General features: G+C 43.1%; 1 protein-coding gene across 1 annotated transcript in view; it reads right to left on the bottom strand.

Annotated features, from left to right (window-relative positions):
* Positions 1 to 6,488: 6,488 nt before the first annotated feature.
* Positions 6,489 to 16,933, bottom strand: part of LOC121271990 (sorting nexin-1-like) — a 31,939-nt gene continuing 21,494 nt past the window's right edge. Inside the window, exons 8-15 of the mRNA XM_041178273.1 lie at positions 16,358 to 16,433; positions 15,052 to 15,165; positions 14,235 to 14,328; positions 12,402 to 12,607; positions 11,582 to 11,725; positions 9,894 to 9,974; positions 9,670 to 9,741; positions 6,489 to 8,390 (exon numbers count right to left, since the gene is read on the bottom strand). Coding sequence (XP_041034207.1) covers positions 8,340 to 8,390; positions 9,670 to 9,741; positions 9,894 to 9,974; positions 11,582 to 11,725; positions 12,402 to 12,607; positions 14,235 to 14,328; positions 15,052 to 15,165; positions 16,358 to 16,433 — 838 coding nt within the window. The 3' untranslated portion in view covers positions 6,489 to 8,339. The remainder of the gene's footprint in view (positions 8,391 to 9,669; positions 9,742 to 9,893; positions 9,975 to 11,581; positions 11,726 to 12,401; positions 12,608 to 14,234; positions 14,329 to 15,051; positions 15,166 to 16,357; positions 16,434 to 16,933) is intronic.

Below are 16,933 nucleotides of genomic sequence, written 5' to 3'. Positions count from 1 at the left end.
CATGTGGCTCAGTGTCATATCTTGTTTTATAATGCTCCTGTGAAGCACCTTGGGGTACTTCATTCTGTTAAAGGCACTATATAAATACTAGTTGTTGTTGATTATACACTCCGGTAGTTTCCCTAAAACAGATGTTAGCTTTATTGGTTTATAATTCTGTGGTTTCCCTCCTTCACTTCTGTCGCCAACTGTCTGCTTTTGTTTCTGTTTTGACTTGTTTGGAGGGGGAGAAATGAGGGGATGGCAATAGGGCTTGGTACTATAGGCAGAAGGGAGAGAGGGGGGGGGGGACAGCGTGAAAAACAGACTGCAGAAGTGGAGAGAGGATATATCTTTTTTTATTCATTCACGGGATGTGGGCTTCACTGGCTGGGCCAACATTTATTGCCCATCCCTAGTTACCCTTGAGAAGGTGGTGGTGAGCTGCATTCTTGAACCGCTGCTGTCCAAGTGGTGTACTTCTCCACAGCTAGAGAGGAGTTCCAGGATTTTGACCCAATGACAGTGAAGGAACGGCGATATATTTCCAAGTCAGGATGATGGTGTTCCTATCTATCTGCTGCCCTGGTCCTTCTAGATGGTAGTGGTCATGAGTTTCAAAGGACCCTTGGTGAATTCCTGCAGTGCATTTTGTAGATGGTACACACTGCTGCTACTGTGCGTCGATGGTGGAGGAAGTGAATGTTTGTGGATGTGCTGCCAATCAAGCAGGCTGCTTTGTCCTGGACGGTGTCAAACTTCTTGAGTGTTATGGGAACTGCACTCATCCAGGCAAATGGGGACTATTCCATCACACTCCTGACTTGTGCCTTGTAGATGGTGGACAGATTTTGGGGAGTCAGGATGTGAGTTACTCATCGCACGATTCCTAGGCTCTAACCTGCTCTTGTAGCCACAGCATTTGTATGGCTAGTCCAGTTCAGTTTCTGGTCAATGTTAACTTCCAGGATGTTGATAGTGGGGGATTCAGTGATGGTAATGCCATTGAACATCAAGGGGTGATGGCTGGATTCTCTCTTGCTGGAGATGGTCATTGTCTGACACTTGTATGGCATAAATGTTACTTGCCACTTGTCAGCCCAAGCCTCCAGGTCTTGTTGCTTTTGGACATGGACTGCTTCAGTATCTGAGGAGTCGCAAATGGTGCTGAACATTGTGCAATCATCAGCAAACATCCCCACTTCTGACTTTATGATGGAAGGTCACTGATGAAGCAGCAGAAGATAGTTGGGCTGAGGACACTACCCTGAGGAACTCCTGCAGTGATGTCCTGGAGCTGAGATGACTGACCTCCAACAACCACAACTATCTTCCTTTGTGCTAGGTATGATTCCAAACAGCAGTTTCCCCCATATTCCCATTGACTCCAGTTTTACTTGAGCTCCTTGATGCTACACTTGGACAAATGCTGCCTTGATGTCAAGGGCAGTCACTCTCAGCTCACCTTGGAAGTTCAGCTCTTTTGTCCATGTTTGAACCAAGGCTGTAATGAGGTCAGGAGCTGAGTGGCCCTGGTGGAACCCACACTGGGCATTAGCAGGTTATTGCTTAGTAAGTGCCGCTTGAAAGCACTGTTGATGTTCCCTTCCATTACTTTATTGATGATCGAGAGTAGACTAATGAGGCAATAATTGGCCGGGTTGGATTTGTCCTGCTTTTTGTGTACAGGACATATCTGGGTGATTTTCCACATAGCCAGGTAGATGCCAGTGTTGTAGCTGTACTGGAACAGCTTGGCTAGGGACACGGCAAGTTCTTAAGCACAAGTCTTCAATACTATTGCTGGAATATTGTCAGGGCCCATAGCCTTTGTAGTATCCAGTGCCTTCAGCTGTTACTAAGACTGGCATCTGTGATGCTGGAGACCTCTGGAGGCCGAGATGGATCATACACTCAGCACTTCTGGCTGAATATTGTAGTAAATGCTTTAGCCTTATCCTCTGCACTGATGTGCTGGGCTCCTCCATCATTGAAGATGGGGTTACTTGTGGACCCTCCTCCTCCAGTGAGTTGTTTAATTGTCCACCACCATTCACAACTACAGATCTTAGATCTGATTCAATGGTTGTGGGATTGCTTAGCCCTTAGCAATGGTAATGCCATTGAACATCAAGGGGTGATGCCAAACAGCATAAGCATCAAGTAGTCCTGTGTTATGGCTTCACCAGGTTGACCCCTCATTTTTAGGTGTGCTGCTCCTGGCATGCCCTCCTGCATTCTTCGTTGAACCAGGGTTGATCCCCTGGCTTGATGGTAATGATAGAGTGGGGGATAGGTGGGGCCATGAGGTTACAGATTGTGTTAGAGTACAATTCTGCTGCTGCTGATGGCCCACAGTGCCTCAAGGATGCCCAGTCTTGAGTAGTTAGATCTGTTCGAAATCTATCCCATTTAGCATGGTGGTAGTGCCACAAAACACAATGGAGGGTATCCTCAATGTAAAGGCGGAACTTCATCACCACAATGACTGTGCGGTGGTCACTACCACCAATACTGTCATGGATAGATGCATCTGCAGCAGGCAGGTTGGTGAGGATGATGTCAAGTATGTTTTCCCCTCTTGTTGGTTCCCTCCCCACCTGCTGCAGACCCAGTCTAGCAGCTATGCATTTTAGGACTCGGCCAGCTCAGTCAGTGGTGGTGCTACTGAGCCACTCTTATTGATGGACATTGAAGTCCTCCACCCAGAGTACATTCTGCACCCTTGCCACCCTCAGTGCTTCCTTCAAGTGGTATTCGACATGGAGGAACACTGATTCATCAGCTGAGGGAGGGCAATACATGGTAATCAGCAGGATGTTTTCTTGCCCATGTTTGACCTGATGCCAAGAGACTTCATGAAATCCAGAGTCGATGTTGAGGACTCCCTCCCGACTGCATACCACTGTGTCACCAGCTCTGCTGGGTCTGTCCTGCTAGTGTCACAGGACATACCCAGCAGAGGTGATGGTGGTGTCTGGGACGTTATCTGTAAGGTATGATTCCATGAGGATGACTATGTCAGGCTGTTGCTTGACCAGTCTGTGAGACAGCTCTCCCAATTTAGGCGCTAGCCCCCTGATGTTAGTAAGGAGGACTTTGCAGAATCGACAGGGCTGAGTTTGCTGTCGTCACTTCCGGTGCCTTGGTCGATGCCAGATGATCCGTCCAGTTTCATTCCTATTTTATGACTTTGTAGCATTCGATACAACTGAGTGCCTTGCTAGGCTATTCTAAAGGACATGTAAAAGTCAATCACGTACCCTATCCATATCTTGAGAAGCAGACTGTGGAAGGAGAAACAGTCAGAGATTCAGAATGTAGAAAAAGAAAGAAGGGACAGGGAGAGGCAGAAATACAGACAGACAGGCTAGAGGAGGCAGTTGAGAAAATGATCTGATTCAGCTTTTCATCAACAACATAAGATATAGAATTCTAATATTCTACTTTGAGAAAATAAGAAGCATCCATCCAGCATGAGTAATAATTTAAATACAAAAAAGCACTTTCAATCAGAGAGTCCAATTTAGAATGTAATTGAACTATTTCTATAAAGGTTACATGCATTTTTCAATTTGCATGTCCAATTTACAAATGAAACAGTAAGATTAATGGGGACAGTTCTAAAGCTGAAAAAGCTTTGTTTGTTTGTTTGTCTGAAAGACTTGATGTTACCAGTGTCACAATTAAAAGGATAAAGTTCTTCTAGGATCAGCTGTCTTGATCCCCAACACCCCATCCGAGCTCCGTGTGCATCTGTCCAATCCGGCAGTTTATGAATATCATTCAAGACAATTTTTTTTTTTTAAGGTCAGTAAAAAGAGAAGACATCAAACAATGTAGACAAATAAAAGGGAGATCACTGGATACCAGTTTTTATTAACCAGCAATTAAGTATATTAGGGGGAGATTTTTAAAGAGCACGAAGGTTGTTGCAGAATGGATGTCAATATTTAAGATTAGACTGGGGAGGTGAATGAAGGGACACAGAAACAGGGTGGGTAAACATTATAAATATTTGCTATTGTGGAAGGTAAACACTAGACTGATTAGACAAAAAATTTCAGTATTGTATCTTTTAAGTATTTCTATGAAAGCAAATAACAAGGGACATTGAAAGGTGCCCTATATAAGCAACTAGAGTTTCACCCAGTATTTTCCCGTCAACATATAGCTGCTCAGTATCCTGGCAACAGCCAGACTGATCTTAAACACTATTTGTGAGCCATTACTCAGTCTGTGGCAGAGAGTTCGTAGCAGGCGTCAGCAACATGGGGATAATCATTAGTCTCAGCACTTGAGGAAAGGGTAGGAGGCAAAATTCACCCAGGGTTCCTGCTCCTGATCACTATACAGCAACAATCCAAGTACAGGGGCACCCAGTGAGTTACAGGCTGGGGCTGGGTGATGGCTTCTCCACCATATCCAATGACATGCCAAATCTAGGATGAGGTTTAAATGACCCAAGGTGAGGTAACCAAGAACTGGCAGTTCCCTCAAGGAACCCCTCTTTCTCCAAATAACTCTATCCCTGAGACATTAGCAGCAAAGTGTTTGTACTATATTAGTTGCTGAGTGCTTAGGTTTCAGACAAGTCTTTGTGAAAAAGCATTTGTAAAATATTTTGAGTAAAAATCAGAGCAGTAAAAAATGTATCAATGACATCAATCTGGCTCTCATAATTGAGCTGGCTCTAAACAAATAAAACACTAGGTTAGTGTACACAGGAAGAAGCCCAGAACAAGCTCATGTGTACAGGACAATGGGGTGTCTATACACCCCAGTGACTACACTGCATACTCCATAGTGCAGTGGAGGGGGAAAATGCACAGATGGGAGGTGGCTGCACAGGGCTGGACACACAAGATGTCTCTGCGCTCATCTAACATTATTTCCAGAAGGAATGTTTAAAAAACTCTTATCCTAGTTCCCTTAGCCAGAGGGAAGTTGGGTGTCTAGTGATTAAATAGATTACTGCAATGGGTAACCAGACTGTCACATCAGCAAACTTTACTTCCCTTTTCCAATCTTGTTAAAATCACTAATTTGATAAAAATACAACATCATTGGTACTTATGATGCTGCACACACACCACTCCCTACCCCCTCCATCCATATTCCCACCCACCTCTCAATTCCCTAAGAGCTTTGCACACTTAACTGAGGATTACGCATTGACCAATTGTAATGATGACTGTAATTAAGAGCATCTCAATCCAGAGACATCTACTGGAGGCATCAATAGTGCCGTGGGTGCCAGAAAAATTAAAGGCTTCCAATTCAAAGGGGTCTTGAATGTATTTCCTTTGTGAGAACAGGGACAGCATGTCCCAATGAGAGTAGGCAGCTGCAGGCTGCATCAGCCCCCTTAAATGTTGGCTGCAATAAACGTTTGAGAGAGAGCGAGAGGGAGATGGAAAAACACGGCATGCAAAATTCAATCAAAAAGGCTTTTCAGACAAGCAAACTTTGAAGCCAGAACACCACAAACTTCTGAGAACCAGGGCTCATTGGAAAACCAAACGAATCTGTTGGAACATGCTTTTGATAGCCAATTTACATTGCCTGGAGTTTATACCTCTGGACAAGTAGGCAGGCTTCAACAGGTACAACCAGTTTTCCAGATAGAAAAATAGTTGAAATTTGCTCAAGTTTAATTTGCTTTGTGAATAGGATGCTCAAAAGTTGAGGGTGTGGTGACATGTGATCAAAATTCACTTCCTCCCACGCTTGCTGTCAGACTATTTTCCTTTATTCATCCAGCAGAAAAAAATCCCTTCCATAGTTAGTCAAACATTCCTCCTCAGCAGTCAGGAAACTGCTACAAACCAAACAATGCCTTTATACGTTTTCTTTACTCATTGTGGTATTGCTGATTCCAGTTGCTCTTTAGTTTGTGGTGAGCTAGCTTCTTGAACTGCAGCAGTCCATATTCTGAACCACACGGCACCATCAGATAGGCAATCCCAGATTTTAATGCAGCATTGCCAATATATGCCTAATTCAGAAGGGTGAGAGATTGCTGCCCTTGTCCTCCTAGGTCACTGGTTTGGAAGGAGCTGAACTCACCATGTGCCACCGTGAAAAAAGTGTGGATGGGTTACCAATCCACAGAATTAAATGAACTCTTTCAAACCAGGCAGGTGAAAATAAATCTTGCTAGGAGTTCTACTTCTTCCAATGAATATAATGAATTGCACTGGTGGAGCAGATTCAGCCGTGCTCTCACTCATTCTTCATGTACAGCCTACAACCATTACCTCGTATTGGATGGAAAAACCCCAGCTGATTTCCTCTCACTGGTCCAGGGCTGAAAAGACAGATTGTTGGATTCCAAAGATCAGTGAGCTCAGCACTGGCCGAGATCAGGGTTTCTGTTTTGTCATGTTATACTGCATAGTATAATGGAGTAACCAAGCAATCGCCAGTCTGTGCTTACGTTGGTTACTATACAGATTCACTGCATTGACATCAATAACAGGCCAAGAAAAACTAGAAAGGATCTGGTAAATCATTTATGAACTTTATTTTGAAAGTGGAGATCACAAAAGCAGACACAGGAACTGAACTGTTTCTTTCTACTGGTTCTTGAACGCAGTGAAAAGAGACAATCTCAGTTCCTCTGAAAGTACATTAAACAAAAAGTCAAAAGAATTTAGTGCATAATGAGTAAAGATTACTGACTGCGTGCACAAGGACGCGAGTATCTTTATCCAGGATACGAAATGAGCTTAAGCCTGAGGGCAGGTCACGAGCATGGTAACAGGAATGTAAACAGAACAGAAGATTCTTGTGGCCTTCCAATCAGCTTTGACTGTCAATCAGGAAAGCAGACAAGGTTACTTGGCACCATTAGGTCAGTTTCAGGGCAAGGTTCTCTGCCAGCAGTCTCTTTCTCTCAGACACACTACCAGGTGGTTATTATGGGAGCTCAATAACAATGGAGGGGGAAGGTGGGGGGAGGAGTTTTGTTCTGGCATCATGGTAGGACTGGAGTCAAATACACTAGTGTTTATTATAATATTGTTCCCTGCCACTGTAATAAAACCAATCTCATTGGTAACAAAAGGCAAGCAAAATGGAAGCCCAATCTCAACCATCTTATTTTCCACCCCCCAAAATTCTAAATGGCTTTATATTTAGACCCCACAATTAGTCCATAAAACAAATAGTACTGATCGAGGTAAAGTGAAGCCACCGCCGCTCTTTTGTACTTGGACACAGAGTTAGTGTTAGTAGGCTAAGTTAGGTCACAATAGATGCAAGGTTATGCTTGGATTAAGCTACCCGTTCCAGTTATGGCATTTATTTTGGCATTTATAAAGTCTGATCTCCAAAGCCACTGCAAGAGGAAAAATTAAAAATGGAGCATAGGACTGGAAAGTCAACCCGGATAAACAATACCTGGGTAGTCATCTCAGCCAGAGAGACAGAGAGAGAAAACCACATCATGGAGTTCTCTTAAGCAAACAGAGCAGCTCATTGTCATGCAGAGTTCTCGTGAAATGGGTGGGATTCTTTATCCAACCACATCACAGTCCATATTCACAATACTCCTATAATCACCTGTATTTGATGAGAACATCCTACAAACCTATTTTGCTGGAGAACTTTGCCTCCTTCCCAATGTACCAGCCCTGTACCTGCAATGATAATCACGTTAAAAATAGAAACGCACACAGTGCAATGTAGTTTCAGCAAAGAGGGCGTGCGTTCAACATTAATCCCTATTCGTGAATTGGCAATTTATCATGGTTTGGCCACTGGTACCAGCAGCTTGGAATCCCCAGGCCAACCATTAGTTTTCCTTTAAAAGCTCAATTTCCGGTGTGATGTTGCAGAGCTGGGTGGAGCACCTGGTCCTGACTGTGGTGCTTCCATCACTTGGATCCCCAACAAATCTTCCTTTGGTCCTTGCATAGACCTGTAGAAATCAGGTAGTCGAAGGAAATACAGTTTTTTTGTTTGTGTTTGTTTTTTTAAAAAGAGTAACATGTCAAAATAGCAGTTCTGTCACCGAGGAGAGCAGGAGTTTGTCATCAGGAGAGAGGGGTGGATGCTGTGGTAACAAGTTCAGATAATCCTCCCACTCACCTTCCTCCTCTCCCCCTCCCAAACCCACATATACAACGGGCAAAAAAAATCTCAAATCCATCAACTAAATGTGGTTTACCCACCAATCAATTCATAAGAAAATATATGGAAACTAAAGATTATACTTCAAGATTTATCATAGGAAGAGCAAGAAAGAACTGCAGCCATTGAAGAGTGTCCCCTTTCATAGATGATACTGCAGATTCACTTATAGGCTGGAGGTACGATATAAAAGGCAGCAAGTGTCCACTCAACTCTCTATTCCACTATGCAATGGCTTTTGCTTCTGGTAGGAAAGCTTCCCAGTATTTGATGAGCTGCCAAAAGAAAGTGTTGGTTAGAGGTACAGCATTTCCAAAATAAATTCCCATTTGCAAAAAATTAGAAATTGCAAGGCAATGAATCCCAGCTCTAAAATACATTGATGTTTCAGCCTGTTCCACAGTTTTCAGTGTTCCCTCCAAACTGTGCAGCAACCTAAGGAATCCCATTGAGACCACACAAATTGACCTTTTAGCTAACCACATATGTACAGCATGCAAAATAGGGTATTTGGTTCTCAGTCTTACCTTCAAAATTCCCCTACTCTGCTTACAACCTAGTGGGGCTCACCCAGAGTTTGCTATTTAACTTGCAAAATGGCAAACAAGCCAAATTAAATGCGTCAGCTTGCTTCTTTCGTTGGCTGCCAGTGTAAATCACGTTACAAAGAGATGGACACCACTCAAAGCAAAATTAACATCCTAGCAGATAGGAGCAAGAATAGCCCACATGAGCCTGCTCTGCCTTTCAATATGGTCAAGGCTGATTTTCTACTTCAACTCCACAGTCCTGCCCTGTACCCATATCTCTTGATTTGCTTACAGCCCAAAACAAACCATCAATCTCCTTTATGAATATTCTTAACTAGTGAACATACACAGCCCTGGGTCACAGAATCCCAAAGATTAACAACCAGAAGAGTAATTTCTCATCATAGTCCTAAAATGGCTAACCCCTTATCCTGACACTGTGACCCTAATTCTAGACAGTTCAATAAGAGGCTCAAGTATTGGGGAACCAGTCTTTCCAGGACAGTGATTGTTTGAACCAGCCAGAAAGTTACTGCAAAGGATCAGGGGTGGAGGAGAGCAAGGCTGCTGTTCGATTCAGAGAAAGCTCATTCACTTGGGTAAAAGTAAACAATTTTCTGCAGACTTTCACCGATTAGCCATCACCATTAAACAGCACTGACTACTGACTCATTGAGCTCATCTCCAGTGTTGCCCCTTAGTTCAACATCCAATTACATCTTCAACTCCTTTGATTTTATTCCCTGATCTGGTGTATTATATCAGATGTTTATTGCCGTTTGCTCATCCTATTCAGCTGACTGTTCTTTAACAACTAGCATAGTGAAGAAGCTGTGCTCCAAGTCAGGTAGTGTTCAATGTAGTTTCTGAAAATCAGCAGTCACTTCATCTCCCTCCTGTCTCTTACCCTCCTATAATAACCACATTCCAGTTTCTCACAATAAGCAGTATCCAGAATAGGATACAAGTAGCAAGCTGTTTTAAGGAAAGATATGAATTTCTATCCCAGGTCAAGGTAGCTCACCTGTTGCTGAGAGTTTAGAAGAGTTTCCAAATACACAATTATCCGACTTTTGAAGTCTTTGATTTGCTCTTTCTGAAAGTGTACAAAAGACAGGAGAATTAAAATATATAAAAAGTACAACTGTAACCAAGACAACAGCCCCAGTGTCCCCAGCTGACACGGTGTATGGATGAAAGCTGTAGCCAGGTTTAACAGAGTCCGCTCAAACCCCTAACGCTGCTTACCTCAAACCGAGCAACCTCCTTCCGAATGGTGATCGAGATCCGCTCAAACTCTCTCTCATATTGTAGAACTTTGGGCTCCCACTAAAAACAGACAGTAGCTAATTAGCATCACTCCAATAATCCACTGACTCTCCCCTGAGGGACACAGACTCAGGATGCACATTGATCTAGAAGCAACAATTGGCAAAAAGATTTTCCTGTACCCAATAAAGCAAGGTTGGGTACTAACTTTTTCTCTATTCAGTAAGTACTACAGGTACACAGATGGTTTCACCTTTGCACAGATTTAGCTGTGGTGGTGGTGGTGGAGCTGTGATTAGTCTTAACACCCTGTTATCAAAGGTGGAGAAGAGAATAAACCAGATTTCTGCCCAGGGATAACTATCTAGCATTGGCAAGGATAGGGTTGGGTTTACACCCAGTGCTTGAACAGCCTGACCTCACCTGTCTTAGATGAGAACATGCATTTATACAGCACAGTTTATTATAGTAAACATTGAGGCACTTCACAGGAGCAAACAAAATTTGATACTAAGCCACCCAAGGAGATATTAGAACAGATGACTAAAATCTTAGTCAGAAGTTGGTTTTAAGGGGCATTTTAAAAAGGAGGAAAGATCAAGAGGTTCAAAGAGGGAATTCTAGAACCTAGGGTCCAGGAAGCTGCAAACACGGCTACTTATGGTGAAGTGATGAAAATCGGGGCATGCTCAAGAGGCCAGAATTGGGGGAGCGCAGAGTTCTAAGGGCTGGAGGAGATTACAGAGATAGGGAGGGGCCAAGGGATTTGAAACAAGGTTGAGGACTTTTAAAAATTGAGGCACTGCTTAACTGACAGCCAATGCAGGTCAATGAACAGAGGGATGATGGCTGAATGGGACTTGGTGCCAGTTAGGATATGGGGGAGCAGAATTTTGGATGAGCAGAAATTTAATGAACCGGGAGGCTGTTAACCCCTCTTTCGCAATGGAATTGATCTTCTGCACCCAACCAATTGTAGTCTTTTATACTTGGTCAATTATTCCTGTCATGAAGGTAAACTCCTGATGCTGCACAACTCCACTGGTGCAGGTGGACCTCTGGTATCCTGCCCAATTCTTCCCATTAGGGAAACTGGACACCAGCAGGCTATTGAACTGTGGTAGCTGTCACAAGCCAAACCAATCTCACACTCAAGATACTGAACCTCTCACATTCCGGCTGAGTTACTGGGTCGTTGTCAGGGATGCTGAGGTGGGTTTCACAACTTAACCCGGAGGCACTAATTTTAACAGCACACGGACTGTGGTCAGCTCACTCAACACAGAGCAACGCTGAAACACGGTACTTTTCTGTTCTCTGTAATTCAGCTCAAAATTCGTCTTTATTTAAAATTCACCTTTTCGCCAGAAGTTACCTGTGGGCATCTACAGGTTGGGAATAGTCCATTATATATACTGATCGAGCGTTATTGAGGGCGATGGGGCGATGCAGACCTGTGCCCTGTCCTCAGCAGGTACCCTGTGCAAGGTTTACTGACAGATACCTGAGAGTCGCACTAACATTACCCACGCATCAAAAGTTTGACAGGTTATGTATATATTCCCAAATGCAGATGGCTGAGCAGTAAAAAAAGTGTCTGCTCATTGGTCAGTAAAAACACGGAATTAACAGACCGATGCCTACTCCCACTCCTGTGTGCCCCATACCTCCGTTATCTCATCTTTGGCTTGTTGCAGCTTGTCGGGTTTGTTGGCCCATATGAGTCGAGCTTCGTTCTCTCGTCTCTTCTGTAATGTAGTCTGAGCATCCTGCCAACGTTGCCACGCTTTCATCCTCTGGTCAAATACTCCCTGCACCAGGATAGCCATACCACAGCACTCAGCAACCAGTTTAAAGCCACACAAAATTAGCAAACCTTCAATTAGTAAAAGCAAGTGCACAACTGGACTGATCAACGCAAGAAGTCCAAGGATCAATTATCAATTACTTCAATGAGGGGTCCAGGGCTCCTTATTCTGATCACTACCAAATGATGCTGAAAAGAGGCAGTTTCTTGGACCAGTTATAATTATCCCCTATTCTTAAACAGCTTGTCAATGCTCCCTGTGTAGGCAGATGAATAATATACCTTTGGGTAAAGAACTGAAGGGCAGCTTCCAAATGTGGAGCCATCTTTTTTCAAGAGGGGATAGCAGGTTGGGAGAGGGAGAAAATGGAGAACACTAGCCCATGCTAATAACTGCTATGTCTCCCAAAGACAAGGACTCCCACATTATTCCTCCAGCAGATGGTTTGGTAATCTCCTCGGATGGTCTCCACCATCAGAGGTACTTTCACCTCCCAAAATAAAGGGGAGGTGAGAAAAAAATCTTAAGTAGACAATTAATTTCTCAGCTGATGAGGCAGATTGTACAAACAAAATATCCCAACATGAAAAACTGCTGAGTAATAACCTAGCTACCACAAAATGCATTAGAGGCTTGGGTTGTTGAGTAGTAAAGCGGCACCATTAGCACCTTCTGATACCCTCACTGCAGAAATCAGGCGGATATAGTCACTCAGCAACTCAGCAAACAGAAAGAAGTCACTGTTGGCTTGATCCTGGTAAAGTTGCTCAATCTTTTCCTCGACCTCTGCAAGCTGCGACAGTGCACGGGATAAAGCTGTATGGTCCTCCGAGCTCCCCAGCATGGCAGCACTCTTCGCAAAAATGGCCGTGTTCATCGCTAGCTCTGATGATCAAAACAGAAAACAGTCTAAATACAAGCCAGTTTACTGCCTTCACTGACCGCGCAGAATGGGGGCGGGGGGGGACAGGCGTCTGTTTAAATGCTCATCTGCTAGGGCTTAGGGACTTAACATCTTCCCCCACCCCATCCCCCAACTCCAGTATTAAAATTCACTTCATCAATAGCTCACTTCCATCTACAAAACGAGAAGTGGAACAATCCAGTCTCAAAAACTTCCAAGTTCCTTACTCGCTTCTCACGTTTCCTTCCTGCACCAAAAAGATTATTTCCTTTGGCCTCATAAGAACAACATTTGTGCTGGGGCATAGGGAACTTTCGATTTTAGATAGCTCATGCGAGCATTTTTAAAATAGTTTCTCTTTGCCTGGCCTGGCATAAACAGTTTGCTTACTGCTATGTTTCTGTAACTATGAGAAAGGTCAGAAGTGAGATTACTACCAGCCACTTGATTGTTGCAGTATGAGATTGTACAATATCACTATCCATTCTGTCTATACATAGGTCAGAATTCCTTCGCCCATAGTTGACTGAGTGATGGAGTCACAACATTTAGTGATAGTATTGACACTGTCTACTGGACACAGGTTGGTGTGCTGTGCCCTGGGGTAACTGAGCAAGATACAGTTCCACTCTTGTGGTTGAGGAATGGACAGTTGAGGAGCAGCATGAAGGAGGCTGAGTAAAGTCTACATTGTTCCATCAAACACTCCTAGGGCAAGTACAACAAAGTAATGCTCTTCAACTGACCCAAGTGCCTAAACTACAGTCTCCTACTATACTCGAGTACTTTTCCCACAGTTTAACACTGTCATCAGCTGTGTGCCAATATGATTAGGTTAGTTTTTAAAACTGAACAAACCTATTCATTGCTTAGGTACCTCTGTTCACGGCTTAGGTTCTCTATTCTAAAGAAGAAATAGTTTCAACATGACTCTCATGGTATCTTTTACTTTCAAAACTCCAGATGTTACAATATCCTGAATTTAGGCTGATGAACAAGTTGCACTTAGTCATATTGCACTGGGGAGGGCGCCATGCTAAACCTGGGTCATGATAAGCATGTTCTTCCAGCTCTCCTTTAGGCTTCAGTGCTCAGGCATAATCACACTTGCTAACGCTGCAACTGAAAAGAAACATTGAGCTCAGTCTGTTAGCATCAATGCATTTGGAGTTTTTGATTAACTTCCTGATGGCAACTAACCAGCCATTCTAACAGCTTCAGGCAATCTTAAACAAAATGCAAATCAGCAACCCTTGTCCACACGCAGCAATGAGGTGGGAACAGAAATGTGTAATTAACTCCACCCCTCTAATCCATCAAAACAGCACAGTATATTGCATGCAAGCCACGAGCTACTGAGTCTAGCTAAGGTTATCTACTGGAGCCCTTACAAAACCACAGATCCTACTGCTTCTATAGATGAGCTTTGTCCTTCTGACCCATGACACCACCCAGTTCTCTCCACACAGAAGTTACTTGATGTGTTCATCAAGGGGAAATGTGAACCGACATCATGTACAATACAGATTAGTTTGCAAAATTATGGGATTGCTTTGTTCAGTGTCAAGTTTGTGCCAATCCTCTTTTGGTCAAACTCTCTAGCCTCACCTTTTCTATGATTGACTAGTGTTTCAACAACAGCGTGGAGTTTGCGTAACTGCTGGTCTTCATTCTCAATCTCCTGAAACTTCTCTTCAAACCACTGGAAACAGAACAGACAAATATCACATATTGAAAAAGGAAGGAGGTACAAAGATTGAAATAGAGCACACTCAGCCCACATTCCTCACGCAGAAGCTTTTCAACTGGTCATTGAAAGGCTAGGAAATTATATAAAAACCGCACCAAACAAAGCATGCAACCCCATATGCAAAAGCCCCCTTATGTATCACGTTAGCAGATAATTTTGCAGTTTTTAAGAATCAAATAGCAAAGATTCAGAGAAACAGAAGCAACAAGGACTCACTTACTTTAACACAATGCATCGTCAACAATCATGGACTGGACCTGGAGGCCCAGAGAGTCACTGGTGACAGAAGAATCCCCCCCAACCATCCCCTCACATTGAGAGTCAGGCTGTGTGTGGACATCAGGAATAGGACCCTGGAGAATTTTCTCTCCTTGACCCACAGATTCAACAGTCAATGCAGCAAGCTCCATTGTCCCTGTCCCTCCACACTCATTACCATAACTGGAATGGGCCAACTCAGCACAAACCACAAGCAGGACATGGGACTTTCTGATCACCATCTGTACTCACGGGCTCAACAGCTCTTGTTCTGACCATTATTCAAAAGTTTTTTTGAACTCAAGTCATGCTTCAGCTCATCAGACACCAGAATTAAATTGCTCACTCACACAAATGCAACATTAAACAGCAAAATGAAGCCCATTGCTCATTCCACAGTAGCCATGAAACACTTACTATATCTGACTCATTCATCTTAATGGTCATCTTGCTGACTGCATCAGCAGCCTTGTTCACCATCCGAAGGAGACCAGCACCACTCAGAGCCTGAGTGTTTACTGCTCGTGGCAACTGTAAATCAGATAGAAATGTCACAGTTATACTACAACACTGCTCACCAAAAACCATCTGCTTTAATATTTTTCACCCACAGACACAACAGCTAGACGGAGAGTTTTCGGTAGGTTTCTAATTGTAAAAAGTTGGCACTCATGACCAATGTCAGATCAACTTTTTATCCTAGCATGTTAAAGAAAAAAAGTGCAATAACATACAGTGCCACGACAGTCACCAAATGCCAAATATGGCCAATTAGAACATCTGGCATGTTAAAAGACAATGGGACTGCTATTCATGTGAGCTATCCACAGTGCAGAATAAACGCCATTTCTTAGCTGCTCTTTATCAAATTCCCCTGCTGCCTGAGACAGCTGATTCACTAGCTTATTACATTAGTGACAGCTAAAGAACATGCAGGGCTTGACAGAACAGGGGTACTCCAGGGTACAGAAAAACACATTTAATGGTGACCAGACATCTTTACAAAAGGTTGTACAAGACTGCATCAGTTTGGGCCCAGTTTGGTTCACCTCTGCAAATAGCTTATTAACAGGCTTGATGGATTAGATGATCTCATGAAATTCAGTTTTAAACATTTCAGTAAATCACCACTGTACATTATCGCTGCATGCAGCCACAGGAAAGGACAACATCAGTTTGGATAAACTATAAAAATACATGGTGGTGAAGAGAGGTGGGAAAAGGAAAGGAGGTTGGGCTGGAGACTGAGGTTTAATATCCCTATTCTTCACTGACAAGAGAAGAAAACTAGTTCTAGAAAAAGGTGCAGGTGATTGGTCAATATCTGTGGGCAAAAAGACAAGTGATGTGTGGACAGAAATTTGACGAGGGTTATAGTGGAAACTGGAAAGAAAGGAAGGGGAACAATATTCCAATATGAGGAGAGGAAGTGAATGTGATGAATCACCAGCAAACTCAATGAAGCAGGAAATGATTAGATACAAGAGATCATCACGAGATGACAATGGAAAGACATTAACAAACAAATGAAGGCACAAATAGACAAGATGGCGATGAGTCACTAACAAAAAAAGAGGGGATTGTAAACTGGTGAGAAAAGGTCAACAGGTAGTTGAACATTAAACACTGAAATGTTCGAAACAGTGGACGCTATCTTTTGATGGAAGGACGGAGCACTAGCAAATGTTAGCAAACCCTCTTTCACCAAAACGGAGGGCTTTACCTCATCTTTTTCCAAGAATTCTCTCACATCAGGATCCTGTAAGAGTGTGGGGTGCTTGATGATTCTCTGTAGATATCTGGAATGATAACCAGAGGGTTCAGTTCTCTCGAGTTAATTCTTTTGAGATTGAGAAAGCGACTAAATGTGACCAGGCATCTGTGCACACTTGACTACACTTTCCAGAGTTTACAGATAGACACTTAAAATTAATTGCACGCACACAGTCATTACAATACTAATGTTAACATAATGGACAGCAGTCTGTATTATCCTTTTACAGAAACACACCCTAATTTTAAATGTCAACCTCAAACTCAACAATTTTAAATGTCAACCTCAAACTCAACAATTTTAAATGTCAACCTCAAACTCAACAATTTTAAATGTCAACCTCAAACTCAACAATTTTAAATGTCAACCTCAAACTCAACAATGCATGGGCCAGAAAGCAGCTGAAGCAAAGCTTCACACTTCCATGTAAATTGTGGATCAGATGCCACCTAGTGCATAATATGCAGAACTGGTCAGAAACCTGGACCTTCAGGGATACATAAGAAATAGGAGTAGGCAATTTGG

The sequence above is a fragment of the Carcharodon carcharias genome, chromosome 32 (genome assembly GCF_017639515.1).
Source record: "Carcharodon carcharias isolate sCarCar2 chromosome 32, sCarCar2.pri, whole genome shotgun sequence".
Taxonomy (NCBI): domain Eukaryota; kingdom Metazoa; phylum Chordata; class Chondrichthyes; order Lamniformes; family Lamnidae; genus Carcharodon; species Carcharodon carcharias.
The sequence above is the reverse complement of the archived record's forward strand: the minus strand, read 5'-3'. Positions and strand labels throughout refer to the sequence as shown.